The sequence below is a fragment of the Pungitius pungitius genome, chromosome 1 (genome assembly GCF_949316345.1).
Source record: "Pungitius pungitius chromosome 1, fPunPun2.1, whole genome shotgun sequence".
Taxonomy (NCBI): Eukaryota; Metazoa; Chordata; class Actinopteri; order Perciformes; family Gasterosteidae; genus Pungitius; species Pungitius pungitius.
Window position 1 is genome coordinate 7,263,673 of NC_084900.1, and position 19,930 is coordinate 7,283,602.

The following is a 19,930-nucleotide window of genomic DNA, read 5'->3' on the forward strand; positions in this document are numbered from 1 at the left end:
CACACACACTACGTATCCCAGGTGTATTGTTGCATTTCCAACTTATTGTCGACATTTATACACACACACACACACGTATGGCCCCTCCCCCCCTCTAGTGTGCGAGTCTATAAGGCATCATGGTGTCTGCAGTGGCCTCTGGCCGTGGGCCAGAGAACACAAGGCAGTAGAAATAGACCCCCCCCCCCTTATGGACACTGGGCACACTCTAGACCTGCCAGAACATGCACGACCCAGTGTTCCAGCTTCAGTACAACAGCTGCTTCAAGCCACTCTTGTCACATCGCGAATCATTCAGGCAAGCGCTTCGAACTGCCTTTAACAAAAACATTTTTTTTAAAGATTTGGATGTTTTGGGTGCAGTAATAATAGAAGACTTTGGTGTAGTCCCAGAGGGTCTAAAAGTGGAAATGTAGACTGCACACATGAAACCACATGAAAGAGGCTCTGAGGCTGCAGAAGCTCCAGCACTACTCACAGTTTTTTGAGTGCTGGCAATCCGAGGAAAGCGCCTGGTTCAATGCGACTGATCAGGTTACTCCGCAGGTCCCTGTGGGGGGGGGAATAAAAGGGGAATTTTCATGGGCAATTTCATGAATTTCATTTCTATGAGTCAATCACCGGACAACAGAAAAGAGATCTGCAACTGCTAAGGGATGTCACTCATGCTTATCACGTCATAGAAAGGAGTCCCCAACTTGTAGCACAGGCAATTACGCGCAGTGAAGCATCGTTTTCCATCCAACCTCAACTACTGCGCATTAATGCACAGCCGTCGCCATTGCCGACCTGACTAACACACACACACTCACTCACCACTCACCACCCCCCCCCCCCCCCCAGAGGTTCAAAGGCTTTGCGGTCAGAGAATTCCTGCGGCGCTCACCTGCATTGGAGGTTCAGGATGCTTTCTAGTCACCACCTGAACCCACACAAAGGGCCTCTGGGAAACTCTGCCTGTTTGATGTGGAAGAGCTGTCATCTAAAGGTGCGTAGGTGGCCATAGACAAGTCATAGACCGAAACCTTTTGCGTGATAAAGCTTTTGATGTGAGCTAGTGGGGAAAAATAGAATCTAAAACCAATGTAAGGGCCTTTGGGGCAGAGGGACCAGACAATAGAAGCTATTTTGCTTACAGTTGCTGTATTTAGAATTGATGGAAAGCAAGAAGTTCAGAAAGCCAACTACCAGGTGAGTGGATAGGAATGCTCTTCTTATTAGACTCACTGGCCTTATGTGGCAGCCACAGAGAGGATGAACAAAATAACAGGGACACTATCAATACTGTTGGTATTCCGACATATTTATACATTTAGGTCAATCAAACAATAATTACTCTTAGTATATTGACAGATTAAATGCATTTTTCCATTAAAAAAGTGGGTTCAGGGAATTAGGTTCCAACAATCATAAAGGACAGAGTAGCTGATGGTCTGCTGGTAGTCTCCACAGTTCAGATATCAGTCACACTGGAAACCTGCTAAATCGCCCGCAGTACCGGGCAGTACCCCTTAAACTTAAAATAAGAAGTCCTGGAACTCTCATTTCTATTATTAATGGGCAATATATGGGGAATCAGAGCAAACCAGTCCATGCTTAATTATATATATATATATATATATATAATATATATATACACACTTTAGAAACTCTTTAATTATATTTGATGGCTGTTCCGGGCATGACGATGACTCCCAATCTGAGGACAGTAACTGATGTGTGTTAAACAAGCCACCAGTTGCAAATGATGATGGATGGCACCTGGCTAATGGGTCATTTATAAAAACTAGAGAACCCATTAAAAATATGTCCCTCCATTCGGTGCAAACACACAGCAGAAATCCACCTTAACGCATAACGATGCAACTTCTGAAAGAAGAACTCTTGTGGCCAGACATTAGCAAACCTGAGCTTACGTTACTAATGATACTTGGGCAGTGGTCTTTTTTTACTTTCTGTGCTACAGTCACATTTCAGCATTTACTATTCTATCTGTCACTGCTGTTAAAAAAAAGGTTACATATGTTTGCTTTAAAGCAAGGCTACAAGCTCAACAGTAATAGCAGCACAAGTGGAAAATAAACAAAGTCAGATAACCTGCTGACTAAGTTACACTGAAATATCTGAAGCACTTAGCTAACCCATGATGGTCAAACCAAACAAAGACTGTATTTAATTTACCATGGGTATATTTTGTGTGCGTTTTTACACGAGACAGATTCCATTTGACAAGGTTACAGGTTTGCTTCAGTCAGAGCGGTAAAACAGATTAGAGCTCGGTCAACAAGGCCCTCCTTTTCAAAAAAAAAAGTGCACTTGGTAAATGCAGTATTGCAATATCCATTACTTTATGGATTACATTACTTCCACAGGCATTGGTCCATTCATGAACAGAGAACAACCGACTCTCCAGAAAACACACGGCACACTAGACATGTTATCCGTGCCCCGTTCTCCACAATGCGCATTCCTCCACAGCAGCGGATTTAGCCAGGAATTAGCATTTCAGGGTCGCCTAGCCTGGCTCCAATTTCTATGAGGAGGGTGATAATGTGGATTCCTGTGTGGCTCATATCCAAGAAGGGGAAACCTTTGGCGCCCGACGAAACACAGCGGCCTCCACAGTAACTTTGCAAATTCCACGCAGGGTGCCGGATATGCCTAAATCAATTCTCTGCCCCTCTCCGGCACCCACAGCCAGCTGCCGTCTTCACGGCCGCTTATATATATATTATATATATATATATATATATATATATATATATATATATATATATATATATATATATATACACACACACTGACAGTCCAAATGAGGGAGAGTTTCTTTGTGGGCTAAAAGAGAGGAGGGGGAGGGGGGGTGTAGTTAGTGGAGAAAGGGGTGCGTGTGATTAAATGGTAGGAGGGAGGGCATCGAGGGAGAGGCTCCGGCGTCCATATACCGCGTTTGAAAATCTTGGCTTTTGCTTCATTACAATGACAAAAGCAAGAAAGCCACCCAGCAACCCCGCCTGGCCGGTTGAGGATGGACGGGAGTGGGGTCGTGTCTCCGAGGGACAATGGGGAGGCTCCTTTTGGAGGTAAACTGGCCTGTGAATGGGTGCAAAGAAAAGGCAGGACGGAGTTTACAACCAAATCGACAGGCCATTCACAGACGGAGCACACAAGTGCTTTGAGGGCTCACTATGTGGGGAAAGATCAAAGTTGGCTTTTTTTCTTTTCTTTTATTTTTTTTTTTATAACCACACTCAGCACACAGCCTCCCGCTCATCCTCTCGAACTGAGCTCTTACAACTAATTTTTGACCCAATTCAAGAACCAACTGGGAATTCTCTGGAAAATGTATCAATAATCCAGGTGTAATTAAAGCCACGCACGATGGATTGAAACCAACAAATCCAAGCTACAAGATAAGCAGGAAATACCGCCGCTTTATACCGATAATGTACAAAAACCTTGCCTTATGTTTCCTGTGGATAAAAGGAGATGATTAACACAATCCATCTTCTCGCTGCACTGATGCCACAGGACTAAATGGGTCTGGCCTCATATACCTTCTACATTTCTAGCCTTTTTAACCAGACCGGGGGAGACTGACGAGGGGGGAGCTGGGGCGGGGAAATGCCCTTAGAATTCCATGTCAATGCAGTCATGTGTTATTGTAGCCTTGGGTAAAAGCACGGCCATTAAAGGGTCTGGATATTTTATCTCCATGAAGCCATTCCAGAGTGAGAAATCATCCGAGGGCCCATATGTGGCAGGCCCGCAGCCATTTTCTTAAAAGTCTCTAGTGGAAGGAAACACGGTGATCACACTCCAATCTCCCCAAAGTCAGAGTCACATGGTGCGGACGACGTCTCTCCGCTGTTTAAGGAATCTCAAGAGAGTGACCGTACGACGATGCAAATAAAGGCCGTCAGATTCCTATACGTTACTGCGGAGTATGTGAGACAACAACCAACCCTTAGGGCTCAAACCTTTTCTCTACTGTCATCGCCAGCCTTCCAACATAGACTGATAATCTTGACTGAGGCTAAGTGCAGTGCAGCCTTCTCATTTTCTACGACCTCGAAGGTCCGCAGGCATCATGTCAACATGCGTTCTACAAACCTAGACCACATTCCTAAGCTTAAACTTGGTGTTTGACAACAAAAGCTCACCCAATTGGTGATATTTCATGGATACGACGTGCATGCCTTAATATCACTCACTTTTTAAATGAAAGATGGTCCAATGTAGGTTGTGAATCTTAATACAGACATTTAATTCAAATTGCAATGGTATACTTTTTTCCCTCCAAATTGCACTGGAAACAACAAACGTTTGGGCAGGTCTTAAAGAAATGCCCATTGAAATCCAAAGCAGAAAAGGGGAAATAAATAATAATACTTACAATTTTTCAAGTGTAAATAATCCAATGAAGGAGCCATTTCTGAGTTCTTGAATCTTATTGTTGTTCAAAATTCTGTGGGGGAGAAAAATATGGATGAATGTTAAACAAAAAACAATACACCACGCATGTCAAATAAATAAAAGTCCACAAAATGTTATATACCTTTGACTTTAACAGGTAAATGTTCTTTGCAGACAAAGACTGTAGTACTGTCCTAAAGTAAAGCCATCGAGCCCACTTTGCTTTGCTATACAGAACCGTCGGCAAAAAGCTGCACCAGTTGGGATATTGTATACCATAATGACATTATGGAAGCAGAAGAGGCGTCCACTGAGAACCTTCTGATTAAATGTAATGCAATATAAAGGCGACGCATGCGAAGAACGCAGATAATCATTGTCTGCGTTGAGCGCATAGATGGAGGCATGTCTGACATATTCATTCCAAACAAGCAACAAGTACATAACCTGCTACAGAAAAACAGTACAAGTGTGATTTCTCGATTGCTTCTTCCACAGGGTAACAAAACAGATTTCATTTTATTATTATTTGTTACAAAAGTCCCAGACTTTCTTCCCAAAATACTCCCAAAAAGGATCTGGGGGAATCAAAAGCACAGTTAACTGTAGAATTGTGGTTAGCATACGCCGGCCGGGAGGGGATGTGGTGGGTGACATACATGCGAGTTGAACCAACAATCCCCCGAAAGCCAGATCGCAGTCATTATGGGGTGTTGAGGGGAAGTTTTATTAGAGGGTTGGACAGCGGCGACTCGTCGTAGATTTGATGCTTGGCTCCGAGCGAGAGCTCTCGCACAAATGAATTCCTGTGTTTCAAAGGCTTCTGGACGATGAAATGGCAGATGTTAATGGTGATGTGCAAGCCTGCAGATGACATCGCCGCTTGTGTACACAGTCTCCCCGAGATCGTGGTGCCAAAAGTCTTAATTTATCTTGTAGAATAGCTATACATGTCAATGGGATGTAAAGACCGCGAGGCCTCTGCGAACGAAGGGAAACCTTAAGCACAGGGAAGCACACGGTCCAATATCACAAATTCGCCTTTACGTCCTGCACTAATCCTTCGACGCTGGAAAAACGAGGATGTGCCATTGCCGAGCAACGTCCGGGTGCCACCAAACAGATCGGATCTGTAATCCGCGATGACTCCTTTCACATGGCATTCCAAGCCAATTTAAAAGAGGTACAAAGGGCGCAAAAGAACTGATAAATGATGTAATGGGGCGAGAGCAAAGCACGGGCAGTCATGGGGACATTTACCGAACACAAAAGCTCTAGGAGAAAAGATGCAGAGTTGGTCACAGTCAGACCCTCACCCACATTGACGTGAAGATGTTTGCGGTCACATGGAGGGGAAAAAGGAAATGGAATGTTGTATATTAGGTTTCCAGATTAGATTAGGAATCTTAAACGGTACATCTTGGGGACAATTCTAATCTGGCCACGTAAATACACAATTTTAGCCGTTGTGACTCTACGGCCTGTCAAAATAAACTTAGAGGAGTCCTCCTCCTAAGAGTCATAGGCCTTTTGTCCCCGTCCCGTCCCTCCCTTCCTTCCTTCCTTCCTTCCTTCCTTCCTTCCTTCCTTCCTTTTCTGGAGGCCTCGTCTCTCTGCCTTCCTCATAAATGAAAACGCCGCATGGGGAGCTGCTGCGGCTGCCAAATTTAGCCTTTCTTAACACTTGCCTTGCTCAGACAGACTGACAACCAATATGCATATTGCAAATCCTCAAATTTGTATGGAGAGTCACTTTAACCACCCACATCGCCCTCCGCCCTCAGGACCTCTGTAGGTAGATCACCTGCTTCCTTACGGTCTGTCTCTAGACCAGCCCGAGGTCTCCAGACTGAAGGAACTGTGCACGCAGAGTCTTGAGGCTAGGCCTCGAACGACGGGGGGGGGGGGGGGAGGGGGAGGGGATCCGCCCCTTATCTCGATGCAAAGATAAGACCTGCTTGAACTCGAGCCAGGAACCAGCTGCAGGGGGATCCTATCAGATCTCACATCCCGTCTCCTGATGCTATAAATCTCAAAGACAACCATGAGAAGAAAAACACATTTCTCCTCTCAAACGAGAGCAACTATACGCGTGGTCTCAATTGCATCTTGCTTTCAAAATGAGTAAATGGGACACTATGAAAAGGTCATCTTAATCTCACATAAGAAAATACTTGAGAAAACGCACCCCTCTGGCTGTAGGCCCATTATCCAGAGGACTAAAAATGGCCAGACACTACACACTCCCCCCACAGGCACATGGCGTCTTTAAGGACAGAGCCAAATAGGTACTTTCAACACTTCCTTTATGATCAGGAGGCTTTTAGACCACAAAAAAAAAACTCCCCAGCGCAGGGAGCTGTACCCCTTCAATAGGGTTTCAAATCAGTTTTAAGCTGTATTTGAGCTCATAAAACTCCTTCCTCTGAATGCAGCGGATGGAAAAGTGGGCCTGCATGGTGCAAGGTAAACAAAAAAGCCGCTTACTGGGGGGGGGGGGGGAGAAAAAAAAAAAAGATCCACTGTGCAAACATCAGGATGAAAGCAGATGAGCCGGAGAGTTAACCCGACAGGAGGCACTGCACAGCATATACACACTCAACTGAGCGATTTGTCTGGGATTAAGGGAGACCTGGCGCAACCTGCTCCAACCTCAACAGGTCTGTGAGACGGACTAAATTGTGCAGCTGTCCGCGTCTCACCTTTGGGACTTTGCGAACAAACACTGCGGAGTGATGAAAAACACGGGAACGTTCCTCTGGACTAAATGGCTGGCCGGCAAAGCAACAAAAAAACAAATCCTCCCGAGGACACGGGTGACAGCGGGCACCTGTGTTTTGGTTTACACAAACACTGCCAGCAGGACATGGCAGCTCTTCAACGTCGGGGACAACAAACCCGTGAGACAACGGACGCAAGGACGGATCACGCCTTCTAAAACCAGCGCCTTCGACCGATCGATTTTTTTCGGAGGTTTCCGACACACGAAGAGGGAAAGTTTGCCACAAGCCTCCAGTGCCGCTAGTTTGTTCTGCTGTGAGAACAAAGAGCGTGTCACCGAGCTGTGGGTTCTCTCTCCCGCAGCGAGGGAGGAAATCCCTGCTTTCTTCGGGACATTGATCCTGCGTTGCTCTGCAGAGGCCCCAAAGACCAGGTGCGCTTATTTGCTCGGGCCCAACCCCAGGTGCTCCAGTGAAAGGATCCCGAGTGCACCGAACAAGCCCTGGCAAAAACGAAATACAAGCCGGCAGAGTACGGAAAACTCTGATACAGACAAAGGGTATCTCGGGCTGAAAATACAACATAGATAACACGGATACACAGGGGGAAAAACACACACACACACACACACACACACACACACACACACACACACACACACACACACACACACACACACACACACACACACACACACACACACACACACACACACACACACACACACACACACACACACACACACACACACACACGATTTAGCCTTCCGCGTGAGGCAGAGGTTGAATTCATGGCCTCGTATTTTAGCCGAGGTTTGCACTCACATCGGGAGGGCAGGCCAGCTGTAAGCACATTCGTGTCATTTCCTCTCGGATTACCTCGGCATGCCGTCTGATCTGGAGAGCAAAGTCGGGGGAATGCGTCCCCCCGTTTTTTTCCTCCTTTGCAGAGAGGAGCTAGGAGCTGAGCGACGACGTGCAAAAATAAAAAGCTACTCAACTGTGCAACTGCTCATGTGCAGATAGAAAAATGTCTGAACCATGTCTTTTCCACCCCCGCCCCCACTTTCTTTTTCTTAAAAAGGACTAGGTAAGTCACATCGCGTGAGAGCATCTGGGTTACATTTTCTGGCGGGGCATAAAACAATCCTCTAATTGGTTCGATAAGTCCCAATACAGCCGACAGAGTTGTCGAGGGATTTCTCAAAGAAATCTGCTTTGTGGTTTTTTTTTTTTTATTACACTTTTCAAGCCCGATCAAAATTCTTACTCGGTCTGATCCGGACGGCCCAAGAGCAAAACAGGAAATCTTGAGTACAAAGGAGGTGGGAGGGGGTATGATGAATGGAGCAGCTCTCTAATCACACCTAGCTTATACTGCCGTTTCCTGCGAGGCCTTTAATTAACTCACTACAGGGCATTGCAACGCACAGATTGGAAAAAACATCCACACAACAAGGGAACTATATGGTCACCATCACATTTGCGGAAGAAACCTGGTGCTAAAACGGACTATTCAACTGTAAAAAAAAAAAAAAGTTATCGGAAAGGGGTCAGAGAACTGGTGATAAGAATTGTTGACTAAACTAAATGTCTTCTAAAACCCAGGCCACTGACACCACTGGAAAAAAAAAAAAAAACAGAAAAAGATGCTTCTTCCATGAAAGCCAACAACATCTACAGCCTGCCCTTAAAACCAAACCAAACCCAAATCACACAGTGACTGAAAGTGAGCATTGTGTGCAAGTGAGAGGAGAAAAAAAAGAAACTTTACAGGGAGGAATAACGGCCGGCAATAATCCCCGAGCCTCGGAGAGGGGTCTCCCCCCCGGCAGCTGAGGTCTCTTCTCTCGGTTCACCGCAGACCAGCTGTGCCTTGACCGCGGTCAACCCCGCCGCAAGACAGCGGCTAGTAAAACGGGACCACCAGACTCACGCCGATTTTACAGGTCGTAAATTAAAAACACCCGGGGGAAAAAAGCGTTGCAGTGAAACGTAAACCGCAAGTCTACCCTGTCACTCGTGGCCGGTGGGGGGAGGGGGGGGGTTGTGGACGAAGCCCCTTTTGAAGAAGGCAGAGCAGGGGGGTTTCCCTTCAATGGATGACAGCAAATGTCTGCGAGTATAAAAGCGGAGGCTGGGAGGGTGTCCTGGAGGTTACACCGTCCTTCTGTCTGCGCTCTCTAATTGAGTCTCTCTTGTACTTTGTACGTGACCCCCCCCCCCCTACACAGCCATGATAAATCCACAGCCACCTGGAAAGTTCTGCCGCATTTGATCGGGTTCATTTTTATTTATTTTTTTCATTTGTGTGTTGTTGGGACGGTCCCAGCTCAACAGGTGTGGAGGGGGAATATGTGGAGATGCGATAAAACTAAAGTGACTTTGTAAAGGATATTGTAGTATTTAAAAGAGCCACGGGGTCTGCTTTCTGGTAGGACGCCGTCGCTTGTACCCTCACTCGGAAGGTTGCCGGGTGTTCGGCTCCATCCAATATGTGCTTTTGTACTAACAACTTAAAAATGGACACCGTTGGAAAGGGCTTCAAACGAATGTAGTGGTGGTAAACAGGTTAAAACTTGCAATGTCACAGAATTAACCAGCTTATCCTTCCTTTTTCTTTCCTGCTGGAGTGTATTATCTGTTTTCCACTGCTGCATCCTAACCCTTATCACATTTCCCCCCGTCGCCCACCACCACCACCACCAGAAAGCAACCGCACTGGACATTGGGATTTTGCTATTTTTTCTCTCCAGATTGTTGGTTCTTTCAAGCACTCTCCAACCAGCCAACAACCACTTTCTGAATTAAATCCAGCAGGATGCAGCCAAGTAAGATAGTGTGACCTCAATCGACGAGGTCATGAAGATCTTTGTACGGAAGAGCCAGTTATGCTCACTCATTGGACATATTTGTGTGTGTGTGTGTGTGTGAGAGAGAGAGAGAGAGATTGCGACCAAACCTAGCTTTGCATAGGTGGTTCATTTCTAAATCAAAGACCAACTTCAAATGCTACACAATGAATCAATGGCCAAGGCCTCTCGTTGGCACCTTTCAAGAGCCGGTAGTGAGGTGTCTCTTCCATGACAAAAGGCCCACACAAACTATACATGCCAGCAGAGAGTTTGATCCTAGGGAAGAAAAATAAAACACCGACCAACTCAACAGCTGGTAAAGCTCTATTAAAAAGCCAACAAAAAGGAGGTTTGGCCTGATAAATGACTTGTGTGAGCACTGATGCGGAAGCCAAAACTGCTACATTTTGATTTTTCCTCATTCTAAAACTACGCATCAACTGGGTGAAGAGAACCATGAAGTGGACACGCGGGATGAAAAGGAAGCAAGCAAAGCCGTTTACTCACAGCGTGACCGTCCCGTTGGGGAAGGAGTCCGCCCGTAACACCTGATGGAGCTCCATGTTGCTGCAGACCACTTTCCTCTCCGTGGTCGGGTTCTTCCTGCCGCTCTTCCCGCTCTTGGGGGGCTCGTCGTAGGATTTGCACTCGGGCGATGACGTCGCCGAACCGCCGAGCAGCAGCAGCGGCAGCGGCAGCGTCGCCACGAACCGCAGCAGCAGACCCACCTTCATGTTCACACGACCACGACTAGAAAACCCACTGCATGCATCGGCGACGGAGAGAGAGGGGCAGGAGGGCGGTGTTCCGATAGCGGTGAGCGGCCTCACGTCCTTACGAAACGGACCCCGTCGAAGACCCGAGGAGCGAGACCGTCGCCGGTGTGCGGCTGGGCTCAAGCGAGCCCTCCTCCTCCATTGCTCTCGAGGCGGTCGCCCGGGCGCTCGTCGGTGTTCAGGCCGACCGCGGCGTCCTCCTTTGTTCGCCAAGAAGACGCGTTCGTGGACGCCTCCTTTTCCACCGTGGCGCGCGCGCGCGCGGGGTTCGGTGTGCCGCGGCTCCCCGAGTCCGTGAAACAAGTCCAGATGCCGGGCGCGAAGGTGGTTGTTGAGTACCCCGTCCGGTTGTTGAGGGTTTTTTTTTTTCCTTCTCCCCCCCCTTTGTTGTCCGTACCGTGGGTCCGGCTCAGTGTTGTCTTTTCCACGGGAGGAGGGGGCGGTAGTTCCCGAGGGGTGACCCGCACCAACTTCTGGAAACGCGACCAATTTAATCGCCCATTACTTTTTTGTCACGTAACGATCCAAAACAAGAATGGTTAAACTTTGCCCCTTCTCTTCTATTCCAAGGAGCAACAGGAAATTACTAAACACACACACACACACACACACATACAGACACAAGGGCGCTGAAACAAGTCCCCCTTTTAGCTCAAAGTGGGCTGCGAATGTTAAGAAAAAACAACGTTAAAGTTAAAGTTGTGCATCGAAGAAAAAGTAATCACCGAAGCGGTTGCTGTCGTTGATTGTTTTCTTTATAGCTCCGCTGACTCTTTGAAAAGTATTCAACAGCAACTTTGGAAGTCCTCCTCCATGGCTTTGCCTCGGGCGCCACCATGGTCAAGTCCGACAGGATTCAAACCGCATCCGGTTGGCCTTTCAGAATAAAACTCTTCGCGGTAGCTGCGTTCCGTGATCCATTCTCTTGAATTTGAATTGTGGAAATTTGCTTAACTCAACCGCAACCGAGGAAATCTTTCGATTTTCTGAGTATGTTTTATGTTTGTACTTTAACATCTACTTCACTATGTAATGTATTCCAGAGAGTTACATTTGAAAAATAAGATACAAATCCATTCACACAACTATATTTTTAACAGTTTTATAGGTCATCTTTTTTTTCACCACAACAGTGAAGTGCAACAAGTATGCATAGCTAAGTGAAAACAAATCCAGATATACTCTGCTGATCCTAGGCCTACTCAAACACTCACCGTTTGCTTTTCCTACTTTCACGGCTGTCTCTCTCTGGTGCCTCTAAACCAGTTTAGTCTAGTTTGTTATCCTCAAAGACTGTAACTAAAATGTTACAAAAATCAAATTCATAAATCATGAATAGAAGCTATATGAGGACTATGTTTGAAGAAGTGTTTGCCCGTTGGCAATCCTCTTGTTTTGTTATATTATCAGGTTGAGCGAGTCCCTTGCATTGAATGTAACACAGGACAAGAACATATGCCTTCGGGATATTATGCTTTCACCAACACATGTTAGGGACATTGGTGTTCACTGGTAAGCACCATGACCGGTTTTGTCCAAGTACAACATCACATTCTAAAAAATTATATTGGTGGATTTTAGCCTACTAAATGTATTAACATTTCCACTGTTAAGTAGCAGTGACACAGTAGTATGTCCTGAGAGCCACATTTGATTCCTAGATCTATTTAAATAAAGTTAAAATATGCCTTTAAAAGGCATTATTGAGTAGAACAGGGGTCCATATGATTTCCTGCAGATATTTGCATCACTTTTTCTCAGGTGAGAGTATGACATTCAGACCGTCCCTTCAAAAGAGCACAAATAATATTAGCTGGTAACAATGTTTGATCTTAAAAGACCTAGAGGTCTGAGAAGGAGAGAATGCAAAAGCCAAGTAGGCCTACATTATAGAGTAAACATATTATCAAATAATGCTTGAGTTCATTTTCAAACTTTAAAATGAACTTTAAAATTTAAACCGCGCTTCACTGACTGGTATTTTATACCGTGCGCGCTCCCGCAAGCAGCCGGGCACGCTCAACAACTTTGCTGCTCTCAAGTTCTCCTCGGAAGCTTCCTCGATCCCGAGATGTGATCGCAACTTTCTTGCCAATGTGGGGATGCCGACCCCCCCCCCCCACGAACCGGACTGTGAAACGCCGAGTCCCTAACTTAAAGCATTCAAGTGGTGCTGCACGGCCAGAATGAAGCGAGGAGGAGGCTCGTAAATCATACTGAGACAACAGCAACGCCCCCTGAACGTCACACACGGGAGACAGTGAGAAGTTCCTGCTCGTGCGGCCGCGTTGGAGGGAACCGGACGGTCCGTTTTAATATAAGACTCCGACAGATATTCCCCGTTAGATAAACGCAAAGCAGTTAGTGCGTGGTGAGACGCGACTGCTTTCATGCCTACGTCCGGGGAAAAAAACATGTTCCCACGAGACTTTGCCTGGGGTGCGGGAACTGCAGCCTATCAAATTGAAGGTAGGTAAACGCATTATGGGAGATAGCACGAGCCGTATATACTGTGTTTCTATTAATGCAAAAAGACACAAAATATTTAAAAAAGAGAGAATACCATTGGTTAATTGTTGAAGAAACTCCTGTTGGATCAGATCACACAGTTTCAAAGGTCACATAAGGCAATATTTTCAGATCGAAGGTTGTCTTTATGAATGTCGTAGATGTTAAATTATAACCTGTAATGTAGACCAACTCCTAGTCTGTATCCAGTTAATTGAGCAAATTTTCTTGCACACACACACGTGACCTCAACATAAAAATGTACACTTTGACCAAAATCAGCATGAGGATAGTCAGTGAAATCCCAACAGAAACATTACTGTGATTTGTTCTCACGTCCCCGTCCTTCACATTTTGATAAGATGAAACAACCTCTATGTGCATATTCAGGTGGCTGGCAGGCAGACGGCAAGGGGCCGAGTATCTGGGACACATTTTGCCACGAGAAAGGCAGAGTGTTCGGGGAGCACAATGGAGATGAGGCCTGCAACAGCTACGAGCTGTGGGAGAAGGACCTGGAGTGTATCCAGCAGCTCGGACTGACGCACTATCGTCTCTCGTTCTCCTGGGCCCGCCTCCTGCCCGATGGGACCACACAACACGTCAATCAAAAAGGTATTTCCATATATCCCCCGTTAGACGCGCCATACTCTGGTCCAAAGCGACACTTAAATGGAACAAGCTCTTTTGTTTTTAACAGAGGGTTTTGTGGACGTTGTGTCCAACAGGTGTACAGTACTACAACAAGGTCATCGACGATTTGCTGGCCTGCGATGTATCCCCGATGGTGACGCTTTACCACTTTGACCTGCCTCAAGCGCTTCAGGACGGGGGCGGCTGGAAATCAGCGAGCACGGCGACTCTGTTCGACGCCTACGCCAAGTTCTGTTTCCGAACGTTCGGCGACCGCGTCAAACTCTGGGTCACCGTCAACGAGCCCTACGTGTGCGCCAAGCTGGGCCACGAGGACGGCCTCCACGCGCCCGGGTTGAAAGAGCCCGGCGTTGCGGCCTACCTGGTGGGCCACAACATGCTGCGCGCGCACGCCATGGCCTGGCACAGCTACAACTCCTGCTTCAGGGCGAAGCAGAAGGGTGCCGTGTCCCTGGCCCTCAACAGCGACTGGCTCGAGGCGCCCGAGGCGGGCGGCGGCGCCGAGGACGACGACGCCGACGCCGCCGAGCGCCAGCTCGCGTTCACCCTCGGGTGGTTCGCCTGGCCGGTGTTCGTGACCGGCGACTACCCGGACGTAATGAGGTCCGCCATCGACGCTCGAAGCGAGAGGTTGGGGTGGCGCGGCGGCTCCAGGCTGCCCAGGTTCGAGGAGGACGAGCCGCCCGTGCTGGGGACAGCGGACTTCTTTGCGTTGAACTACTACACGTCTCGTAAAGTCGTGGCGGGCGGAGGTCGCGGAGGGACGCTGTGCATGAAGAACGACCGAGACGCAAGGGACGTCCTGGATCCGTCCTGGCCCATTTGTGGCGTGTCCTGGCTCGCTGTAGTGCCCTGTGGCTTACGCAAGCTTCTCAAGTACATCAAGGTAAAAACGGAATCTACGTGGTCCATCTTTTGGGGTCATTTTGTGATGAATTGCTCTCAGTCCACATCACTGCAAAGTATCCCCAAACGAGGCCCAAAAACATCCCCTATTTTGAGTGTGAACTCAAATCAGCTGAAATGGTACGTCGTCTTTCTTTCTTTCTCTTGGCATCCATCTCAATTGACCTACAGGAAGACAAGTCACCTTCAACCGAAACTAGTCGAACACCCTGACATTTGTTTAGTGTCTTGGTATTGATTTTTTTTATGCGGTAAATCTCCTTTTAACACCTCCAGAAACACATTGATGCTTCATTAGGGCTGGCACATTGAATGAAACACTTACTTTACTGAAAGTGTTTGCAATTGCAATTTCCTGCTGTTGTGCCTTGTCACAGGCCATTAGTTTGAGCTTGGCACCGTTGAAATGCAGCTAAACGGCACACTGCAGACCAATCCTTCTCTTCCTGGAATGTCTGACATCGGAGATGCCTAGTTTGACAATAATATTTGCCCCGCAATGTCTTTCCAGGACACTTTCAACAACCCAGCGGTGTACATTACTGAGAACGGCTTCTCTCAGGTGGGACAGCTGCAGATTGAGGATGTCCAGCGCTCAGAGTTTTACAAGGACACCATCTCGGAGGTGGCTAAAGGTAACGGCAGGTTTTTCTGCTCTGGAAGGGAGCAAATGGCCATTCGCAAAGATCAGTAGACGATCAAATTTGGTCCGTTACACTTGCGCCTCTTGCAATTGGGTATAAAAGGTGAAATATCAGTCAATATTGCACCAAGAATTCCTCTCCTTGTTTTATTTTGCACATAACCGACAAAACCACCACCTGAGGACTATGGACAATGTCTTATTATTTTCAGAATATTTTGTTTAAGTTGTATTAATTGGGATTGGGTTTGTTTATTTAATAAAAAGGTAGAAATATTATTACTGAGCATTGATTTATGAAGAAATACATGTTTGTAGGTGTTTTAATAGTATTTAACTTCCAGATTTTTATGTCTGAATACATACTTGTTCGTTTTGGCACCACCATGTGGCCAATCACTGCATGTGTCTGACAGTGGCGTACTAGATATAGTATGCAAGATTCAGAGAACATTAAAAATTATTTTAGCCCCACTATTTAGGTTACATAGGTAAACATATTATGCATATTTGTATGCTTATGTTTTTTTGTATAATTGTTTTTTTTTAACTCTTTGTGTTAATTTGAATAGCTATACAAGAAGATGGGGTCGACGTCCGTGGATACTTTGCCTGGTCCCTGCTGGACAACTTTGAATGGGCTGATGGCTTCAGTGTTCGCTTCGGGTTGTTCCATGTGGACTTCGCGGACGCAAGGCTGAGCCGCACGATATATCGGTCTGGACGGGAGTATGCAAAGATTATCTCAAAATTCCGATGTCAGTCCAAATGACAAGACTGAATAAATAAAGAAAATGTCACTTATACAATTTAAGTTGTTTTTATCAGACACACACATTTCTACTACCAACCAGGATTTACTTTATTGTAGATCCCACATTTAAAGCTCCACTCGTGTCTTTTAAAAAATGGTCAATGGTCAGATCTGATGATGACCTGGGATAAGAGTGGTCAGCTGATTCAGTGGGATGCAAATTCGTATTCTGTCCTGGTCAGTCAGCCTGTACTGGGAGCTTTATGGAGGAAGGAGAGTTCCATAGTCAGACAAGCTGCTGCAGAAGGTTGCGCATGATAACATTGTGTTTTTGAGGAATAGGTAGTAATATAGATGAAGATTTTAAGGTGATGTTTGTTTATCTTCAAGGTTTTATCAAAAATCCCACTCTGGGTGGTTCTTTTTATATGCAGCTATCTTGCATTGTACAAACAGTTTGTTTTAGTTTTGTATTTAGAGGTAAAATATATCCTACAGACAAATTTGGCCTTCTTTTGTATATTGGACCCAAAACTACCACGTCACCCGTTACATTTGAATAAAGCCTTTCTAAAAGTCATGCTCAACACACTGCCGGGCTGCATGAAGCACACTCCAGCAGACTCAGAAGGGATGCCAGCTGAGAGCAACAGATGTCCTGCCACAGGAACAGAGTGTAATGTCATTTGGGCTCTCGGACAGCTGTGCAAACTCTCTACTTAAAGAAAGAATAGTGTGAGCGAGGCAAAAAAGTCTCCAAAAGGCGCCTTCTGCTGATCCTCCAGGCACAGTGTTGGTTAAGGTGGGACTGTCCAAAAATGCTGTGACGGCCATGTCGAGTATTTCACAAGTAGTGTGGGCAGGTCTCAAAAGAAACAACTGGACATCGTCAGTACACGGAGACGCAGAGACAGGCATGATCGTTGCGATGGTGATCAGTTTGTTGGCCTACAGTGTCACCTTGTGGTGTCACAGTGAACCACGGCCTTGAATACAGCCTGAACTGTGCGTGCCGATATGGTGTCACACGTGTGCTGTTTTGATTAATAAACTGCATCCTGCTGGTGTAACAATAAACAACTTAAGCCTTCTCCCTAACCACAATACATCATAGATTAAACACAATTAATATTTATGCTCTGATGTGAAGGAAAATGTCATTTATATTCTGTGTTGGGAGACTTTGTTTGCATTAATAAGCATGGTGTATCGTGACATCCAGTTGGCTGTGCGTACTGTTTTCAACAGATGTGAGTAATACCCTGGTGGCCCTCCTCCATCTATGTCAAGCCGAGTGAGATTCTTCTTTGTCTTATGATGAATAACAAGCCATTGTGGAAACATGAATAATGCTACAGCCGCACGCATTAGAACTCTTTTACAGGCTGCTTTGAACACAAAAGTTGAACCCCAGCTCACATCGTTTCGACGCTAATAAAGTTCATTTGATGCTTTAAATCCCAGCGGAAGGACAGCGACAGACCAAAATGTAAAATGCGGCTTGTCAGGTGTTCGCAGTGCTGAAAAACACATTTGATTGAAGGTGAAATGAAAATAAATCAAGCAGTGGGTGAAAATGAAAACAAACCGTTCCGAACGCCGTTACCTGCTATCAGAGACAGAATTAAAATGCAAGGAGATTTTAACCACATTTCCAAGGTCCAACCGAATTCTCAGCTGAGAGTTGATTAGTGATTCCATCATCTGTCTCCCAGTATTGATGGACTCCATCTTCCTCCATCACCAGCGAGAGGTAGCTGCATGGGTGAAAGAAGCAGCTGAATTGATCGAATGAAATATGAGCAAGAAGTTTAGTGCTGGGCAAATGTTGAGAGTCAGTCGTTTGTGGGAGACCCGAGGAATAATGTGCGCCTATCGCAGGTTGAAAGGCTTAAAACATTAGTTAGTATTTAAATAATTCACTGCTTTGGTCTTTTCTAATAGCCTAACAACCAATATTCAACATCAATTCATTATAAGGGGCGGAATGTATTCGGATTCAGCCCGCGATGTAGAAAGTCACGAGAAACCATTTCTAAATGTGCTTTCCAATTAACTGCCAAATATATCACGTGTTACAGATAAGTTGCTTTCGACAATGAATTAGTACGTTTAATTGTAACATTCAATCACATTCACTGGCGGAGATTTACCCCGAGGAAAACGCCGGCAATTTAACAAGGGCGGCCCATTTGTATTTGACCAAACTTAACTGATTACATTTTTGACAGACACCATGAAATATTCAAGAACTGGGAAATTCATTACTCATTACAAATTAACTAAATTATTTAGCTGCCGATAAACTATCTCTACTGTGAATTAAAAGCACAATCTCATGTATCAGTCTAGTGCTTACAGGTGCAAAGGGGTCTGACTTCTGGCAAATAATTACCTTTTTCTATTTACTGAATACCCTCATTTGCATATTCCCCGGAGAAATTGTATAATTAGATTGTTGCTTCAATATCAAGATGAAGACACATCAGCCACTCTCTTCCTTCAGAGCACAGATAGGATCTCCCTCTTCCCTTTCCTCTTCCTCCCTGTCTCTGTCTCGCTGTCTCAGTCAGCTGGCGAGGGACCCGCGAGGGCCCAAAACCGACGCTGGGACCCGCCTTCCGTCTTTTCCCGGTTCTCTATTGCTCTCTTTCACTCACTCTGTGTAGCTCATCATCTCCCCCGTCTTCCAAATCCAATGCTCATTTCCCATTGACAAGAGAGTGTAAGGAGAGAGGGGGGGGGGGGGGGGGGAGGAAGAAAAAAAAAAACAGCACAAACTTTCTAAATCCCATTGACCTACTTCGCCAGACATTTCACTGGGAATTCATATTAGTGCAAAAGAGTTAGAAGAAGAAATGTTTGCTCATCTCAACCCCCCCCCCCCTCCACCTCTTTCTCTCTTTTAGCTGGAAGCCATCTGCCTGGCATCCCGCATTTGTTCCCGTCCGACCACCACAGCACATCGTACAAGTGGATTAACGCCTTCGCCGTGGCATCAGCACCGTTTCGCCGCGCTGTCGCCGCGTTTGACATGAGGCATAAGAAGCAGGGCCCGCGGAGCTATAAAAAGCACATTTGGAAGACCTCGCCTTTGATTGATGAATTTGGCGGAGCGGACAAGATTGAGGGGGATGAATATTGCGAGGCCTTGAAGACAGGAAGTGGAATTATGACGGACCCATACAGAGAGAACTAAAGTGCCGAGACGAAGAGAGAATAAAAAGAAGAGAAAGGCAATTCAATCTTTTTCTTTCAAGTCCCCCCCTCCCTCCCCCTGAAGGGACTGCAGATGACCCTGCTAACGACTGTTGAAAGTCTAACTCCCTTGAGTGTGATGGCGCCGCGTGACGGGAGGGGGTTCGCGGACCTGCCTGAAAAATTGAAAGCTCCTAGAATATTCAGCTAACCCTGTGCGCTCGGTTGGGGGGGGGGGGGGGGGGGGGGGGTGGCGATTGGAGGGCGCATGCAGAGATTGGTATTCAGGGTCTGTGCGTGTGTGGTGGGTAAGCCCAGTGGTAGTTGCGAGAGAGAACCCCCCCTCTGTGTGTGTGTGTGTGTGTGTGTGTGTGTGTGGTGGCCAATGAGCCGAGGGCCTTGTCTCATGGAAACAGTGGTCGGAGTGCGAGTGAAACATGGGGGAAAGAGAAAGAGAGAATTTATGGAACCTTTAAAAGCAAAGGGAATGTAACTGTGATCTG

At 46.3% G+C, this 19,930-nt stretch overlaps 2 protein-coding genes across 2 annotated transcripts in view; one reads left to right on the forward strand and one right to left on the reverse strand.

Annotated features, from left to right (window-relative positions):
• adgra3 (adhesion G protein-coupled receptor A3) overlaps positions 1 to 11,603 on the reverse strand; it is a 23,610-nt gene extending 12,007 nt beyond the window's left edge. Inside the window, exons 1-4 of the mRNA XM_037479661.2 lie at positions 11,490 to 11,603; positions 10,496 to 11,237; positions 4,394 to 4,465; positions 479 to 550 (exon numbers count right to left, since the gene is read on the reverse strand). Of these exons, the coding sequence (XP_037335558.2) occupies positions 479 to 550; positions 4,394 to 4,465; positions 10,496 to 10,722 (371 nt within the window). The 5' untranslated portion in view covers positions 10,723 to 11,237; positions 11,490 to 11,603. The remainder of the gene's footprint in view (positions 1 to 478; positions 551 to 4,393; positions 4,466 to 10,495; positions 11,238 to 11,489) is intronic.
• LOC119222788 (cytosolic beta-glucosidase) lies at positions 11,512 to 16,845 on the forward strand. The gene is made up of 5 exons (XM_037479662.2): positions 11,512 to 13,233; positions 13,663 to 13,887; positions 14,001 to 14,812; positions 15,344 to 15,467; positions 16,048 to 16,845. Exons 1-5 carry the CDS (start codon positions 13,155 to 13,157, stop codon positions 16,245 to 16,247), a joined length of 1,440 nt encoding a protein of 479 aa, XP_037335559.2. The 5' UTR covers positions 11,512 to 13,154; the 3' UTR covers positions 16,248 to 16,845.
• Positions 16,846 to 19,930: the final 3,085 nt, after the last annotated feature.